This window comes from Centroberyx affinis, unplaced genomic scaffold (genome assembly GCF_046629955.1).
Source record: "Centroberyx affinis isolate AG114_WGS23_722 - 3 ecotype Tasmania unplaced genomic scaffold, CSIRO-AGI_Caff_v1 ptg000606l_1, whole genome shotgun sequence".
NCBI classification, from domain to species: Eukaryota; Metazoa; Chordata; class Actinopteri; order Beryciformes; family Berycidae; genus Centroberyx; species Centroberyx affinis.
This window is the reverse complement of record NW_027279239.1, coordinates 121395-127454: the sequence shown is the minus strand read 5'-3', so window position 1 is coordinate 127454 and position 6060 is coordinate 121395. Positions and strand designations below refer to the sequence as shown.

The 6060-nt window shown below is 43.6% G+C and overlaps 1 protein-coding gene across 1 annotated transcript; it reads left to right on the top strand.

Moving 5' to 3' along the window:
- Positions 1-1527: 1527 nt before the first annotated feature.
- LOC139643430 (putative nuclease HARBI1) lies at positions 1528-3990 on the top strand. Its single transcript, XM_071518576.1, has 4 exons — positions 1528-1608; positions 2255-3085; positions 3193-3392; positions 3864-3990. The coding sequence occupies exons 1-4, from the start codon at positions 1528-1530 to the stop codon at positions 3988-3990; spliced, it is 1239 nt and encodes a 412-aa protein (XP_071374677.1).
- Positions 3991-6060: the final 2070 nt, after the last annotated feature.

The window sequence follows — 6060 nt, the reverse complement described above, 5'->3', positions numbered from 1 at the left end:
CACCAAGGTTGTCCTTATGCCGTACCTGGATGGTTATGTGGCATATCCCCTAAATCACACACTGTAATATTGCATCTTCTGAAATGCATATTAGGCCTTAAAGAGCCAGTTGTGCTAGATGTTGCTTATGTATACACACACACACACACACACACACACACACACACATATATATGATAAACCACCTAGTTTTGACACTTTACAGTGGGAAAGCCAAGGTGTGGGAGCTGAACACGCAGCGATCCCGGCTCCTCATTTTTAAGTGTCCCTTTTTTTCCCCATTTATGTGCTCCCTTAAGATGTTTGCCATAGAGAAATTCACTGATGATGATAGAGTGGCTGTTGAAATAGTCCCAGATACTTGGCTGAGCATTGATAATAAGGTGGCATTTTGGCCCCCCTACAGAAATGGCCAAGACATTTCAAGGGCTGTTCAACAGGGCAAAACACCACAAGAAGACTGGGGTGAACATTTTGTAGAGGTTCTCAAAAAGTATGGTAAGTACAATATTATGGTCACCACACCACATACACAAAACATAACTGAGCAAAGCATACACAAAGTGTAACTGAAAAACAGTTAAATGTTTCAGTGTCATCAATTCTCAGTTGTGGTCTGAGCTTTATTTGCATTTCAAATGAAATAACTTATTTTACTATTTACAGACACCTATGCAGATGCGAGAGAAAGGCTCCCCAAAGCTGAGAAAAGGGACAACCTCGACTCTGATGACAATTGGAAAAGATTGAGAATGTAAAGTTCAATATTTCAACAGTCAGACTCAGTCACACTGCCCCAAATCTTGTTTTAGGTACCAAATGTCCTGCATTTCTACACCACCTAATCTCTTGGATTAAGTCAAGAAACAGCAACCCTGTATAATGTTAACCAAAAATGTAAAATTATGTTATATTGCTAGATTTCAGCATTGAGGTGCATACATTAATGATTTTGCATAGGCATACTAACCTAAAAACCTATTATTGGGAATCGCAAGAAAGTTTCAGAGCGACAGACACAGAGCGTCCCCGTAACCATGGTAACTCACTCTCACTCCTGCCTGCATGCGCATGGTGCGAGAGGAGAGGGAGAGACACAGAAGAGCCGCTGACTGAGATTACTCTGAGCAGCATGCATGGGAATAAATTACAATATAATAGATTTGTGTATATTTCTCGCTATTCAGATGGTCTGAATAACTCTGCTGCATGGTGCTGCTCTGTCTTATCTGTGTGCTGTCAGTAGCTGTGCCCCATTTCCGGGTCCGCCTCCTTCGAAGGACGCGGTCCACATAGGTGTGGCCTACGGAGGAGCGAAGGCTAGGCTAGACCTGCGCCAACTGCCCAAAATGGGACGGTCTACAGAGGATTCCCTTCTACGTCATAGCGAGTTCCCGCCCCTACGCTCCAGACAACAAACAGCAGTAAATACCGGCCGCTCGCTACACATACAAATCGCTGAAGATGGAGTTGAGCGACCTAACTATGGTTTTAGTTATTTATTTAATTTATCTGATAGTGGAGGAAATGGAGAGACTGGCAGTGAACCGCCAGGCTCGGCGTCGGTTGGTTTACCTGAGGATGAGCTCCTCAGGAGACCGTGGCCAGGTAAGGAAGCTAGATAAATCAAGTGTTAGGCTATTTAAAGTTTTATGCATAACAGCCAACTTGTAGCTAGCTGCTGTGTGGCAGTTTCCACTAAACCTAGGTAATGTAATGTTACACTAGAAAATGTTTTAGTTTAGTTGTAGTCATGGTTTAGTAACATTCAAGTAATAATTCTAGTCATTAATCAAATACAGTAGTAGGCCTATTGAACAATAGCACAGTAGACCAAATACTGGTTGACAATCAGAAAATCACTGAGGTATTTTTTTATCTCTGTCAGTCACCACATCAAATATGTGTATACTGTATATGTATACAGTACATATATGTATATATGTGTATATATATTCTATATATATACACATTGGAGACAGACATATGTATATGTATTTGATGTGGTGACAGACTTGATTATGATTGTGACAACTAGTATTTGGGCTACTGTGCTGTTGTTCAATAGGCCTACTACTGTAGGCTATTTGATTAATGACTAGAATGTACATGTAATGTAGGAAAAACAAAATCTACTACCTTGAAGAAACAATTTCTTTAGTAACTGTCAAGATGGGTAACACTAATTTTATATGAACTCTCCACAATTTAACATGATTTATTTGATAACGTTGATACTTTTCTTCCAATGCAGAGACCCCAGTACTGCAGGATAAACCTGTCAGTGCCTGTGCTGGAGAGGTTTTTTGACAATCATGACACCCGTCCAGATTTCCGGCTGAGTCGGGAGGCCCTGGCAGTCCTGCTTGACCTGCTCAGCCAGGACCGGCGTCATGGATGGGGTGCCACAATTGAAACCCTGGTGTTCCTCTTCTGGCTGTCAAGTGGGGCATCATATCGGGTGGTCTCCAGAGTGTTTGGGATGCCCCGTTCCACTGTCCACCGCATCGTCCACAGAGTGACAGAAGAGGTTGTGGCGATCAGGCACAGGGTCATCCACTTCCCGAGGACTCCGGAAGACCTTGAAGCGGTGTCTCATGGGTTTGCAGGGCTGGCAAGACACCAGGCATTCCGGAGGGCTGTGGGAGCAATCGACGGCTGCCATGTCCGCATCAAGCCACCGGGCGGCCCCGATGGTCAGTGCTACAGAAACAGGAAACTGTTTCCCTCCATCATCCTTCAAGCTGTGTGTGACCATCGGGGTCGCTTCATCGACACCTATGTGGGCTGGCCTGGGTCAGTTCATGACTCCAGGGTGCTCCGCCACAGCCCACTGTACCAGAGGGCTGTATATCCTCCTCCAGGGAACTTCCTCCTTGCAGATGGGGGGTACCCTTGCCTCCAACACCCACTCCCCCTCATCACTCCCTACAAGAGGCCTGTACAAGGTGTGGCAGCCCAGCGCTTCAACGCACACCACTCCAGGGCACGTTCTATTATAGAACGTGCCTTTGGAATGATGAAGACCAGGTTCCGGGCCATCTTCTTGCAAGCGCTGGAGGTCAAGCCCACCTTTGTACCTCAGGTAAGTCATTACTCCATGATGTTTTTTTTTCTATAATTACATAAATAAATCTAGATAAACAAATCTAACAGTAGTGTATTTTTTTGTTGTCTAATAATTTGTTTCAGGTGATAACAGCATGTGCCGTCCTCCACAACATCTGCCTCGGGGCTGGCGATGTCATGACACCAGAGGATGAGCCTGAGGAAGATGGGGATGAGGATGAGAGTGAGGAGTTGGAGGCAGCAAGTGGTGCTCCCTGGCGCAGCCAGCTGTGTGCGGAGGTGTCCACCCTGGAGGAGGTGCCCCCTGACCACAACTATTTTCAGTAGGCAAGTTAAAGCACAAAACTATTATATTCCATCCTCCAGTGAATCAGGGCAGGGATGCACAGCTATGTCTTATCTAAATTAGCAGAACTCAGTTGTTATTCCTACTTTGCCCTGTACACCAATGGTTTACTTACAAAGCCTTGTAGTAATTGTATTCTACCAACTGAGTAGTAACTGTATTTTGCCAATTGGGACAGACTTCCCTGCCCTGATTCCCCTGTTTAACACCTAGACCTCATTTTAACTACAATATGATTGGTGGAGATAATCATATCACTTTCTGAGATGCAGTATTTTAAGAAAGTTTGGTAATTTAGGGAGGGTCATGAGGTCACTGTTTGTTTGTTTGTGTATTTGAAGGACTATAAAGCTGAACAGCAGCACAATATATGGCATATTCTTACATGGCAGTTAAGGTTGTATTTTGTATAGCACTGAGTGTCTCCTCTTATTCTTGTCCCTTTCAGAAACATCTTGGAGACATGGCAGCCGTCGATTGCAGCATACCAGCCCTGCAAACCCATCTCACTCCTTGGACGATGCGGTGGACAGCCCAGAGGCATCCCAAACTCTTCTGGAGACCGCCCCAAATGATGTCCCGCTGACAGAGGGAGAAACACCAGGGTAACTGTTGTGGCAGTCCATCCATGTCGCCGGTTATTAGTCAAGCAGCACCATCAGACTCCCTGCTCAGCTGACCACCTAAAAATTTTGTGTTGTTTGTTTTTTGAAACATTTTTAAAATCAGTTCTTTCCAGGCCATTTTGTTGCCAGTTTGTTAATTGTTCAGTATTTTTATCACACATTTTTATTAGTTCACTGTTCCTATTTACCAATCTATACATATGGCCTTAGTTCAATGTTCACTGTTCCTATTTACCAATCTATACATATGGCCTTAGTTCAATGTTCACTGTTCCTATTTACCAATCTATACATATGGCCTTAGTTTGATGTTCACTGTGCCTTTTGACATTCCAATTTGCATCAATTGCATGTTGTGCTGTGCAAATAAAATAAACAATTTATTTTAAATAAAATATTTATTTATCAACAGAATTCATAATTTTTTTTGTTCATTGTTTGTCAACTAATTTTTCGAGAATTGCAAACAATCGATCAGCTCTCGCCCTACTCTCCTCTGCCCGCTTTTCCTCTGCCTCCCTCTGGAACCGCATGTCCTCCCTAACAAGCTCCAGCAGCTCATCATCAGCCCTCCTAGCCCGCTTTGCTGGCCCTGGCTCAGATGCTCCTGCCTCAGTCCCTGCCTCTCCTTCCTCCTCCTGCTCCTCCACTGCTGCACTTGGCTCTGGTTTGTTCTCTTGGATAGAGGCAATGAGAACGGGGGGGGGAAATGGAGTGCCTCTGTCCCAGCACCTCATCCATGGGGACAAACCAGGGCCAAGTAGCAGCAGTGGGTTTTCCACCGCTGACTCCCTCTCCTGACCCTGGACACTTGCAATCCTACAATAGAGGATAACATGACAGTCAAAAAAAAATGTCACAACTTCAAGGCACATTTACAATAATGCCTTTATTAACTTCCATGATTGTAACAATTATTATTACTTTCAAGTTACTATACAATGTGCAAAATGAGAAAGTGGTGTTTCAGTTAACCATTTTTTTTAGGCACTACAAATTTTGACAAAATATGTTTTCCAGTTGGTATGTGTTCTGATTAATTCAGTTTGTGAGCCAGCAGGCCATTTCAGCTTATTCGGGCTTTGCCGGTCTCAGAAATGTGTGGCGGCAGTGAGATTTGATTTCCTCACTCAAATCTCACTGTTCTCACTGTATTCAGTCAGTTTGTGAGCCAGCAGGCCATTTCAGCTTATTCGGGCTTTGCCGGTTTCAGAAATGTGTGGCTTGTCCCATTTGACCTTTCCTCACTCAAATCTCACTGTTCTCACTGTATTCAGTCAGTTTGTGAGCCAGCAGGCCATTTCAGCTTATTCGGGCTTTGCCGGTCTCAGAAATGTGTGGCGGCAGTGAGATTTGATTTCCTCACTCAAATATCACTGTTCTCACTGTATTCAGTCAGTTTGTGAGCCAGCAGGCCATTTCAGCTTATTCGGGCTTTGCCGGTTTCAGAAATGTGTGGCTTCGTACTGCTCAATATAATCCCATGTCATTCTCTTTTTTTTGGACTTACCTTATGAACTGAGGTTGCGATGCATCCTCTACTGAAAGACTTTTGGGGTTGAACTAAATTAATAGACTAAAACTTGGCTAAATACCTTCACAAGCAAATACAACTCACTCATACTTACATACTTTCTAAGCATCATCAACAACCATTTCTTACAATCAGTCTATGCTACATACTTTATATTTCTTTTTGAGATTGTCCCACTTCTTTTTGCCCTGCAAGGGAGTCACCTTCCCTTCCAGGCCCATTTTCTCCAGGATGACCCTATAGCACACAGAGAGAAAACAAGTAAAAAAAAAACCCATAGGAGGCGGATTATAAATCAGTTGTCAGCAAAACAAAGGTTTATGCCCCATCTACTGGCTATCTCGTGTGCTTTGTACAGGTAACTCATTATTACTGACTGATTATTCCACACTGTAGCCTATATTTATAAAGTTTCATTTGTTGCGAGGTATCAATATTGTATAGAAGCATCTAGCCAAGACAACTGCCGTTAACTACATTATAGC

What these genes read in the sequence shown, in the direction of transcription:
- LOC139643430 (XM_071518576.1), top strand. Translation starts at nt 1,528, where the DNA reads ATGGAGAGACTGGCAGTGAACCGCCAGGCTCGGCGTCGGTTGGTTTAC. An exon ending in CCTCAGGAGACCGTGGCCAG is followed by an intron (nt 1,609 to 2,254) that starts GTAAGGAAGCTA and finishes CTTCCAATGCAG; the next exon opens with AGACCCCAGTACTGCAGGAT. An exon ending in CCTGACCACAACTATTTTCA is followed by an intron (nt 3,393 to 3,863) that starts GTAGGCAAGTTA and finishes TGTCCCTTTCAG; the next exon opens with AAACATCTTGGAGACATGGC.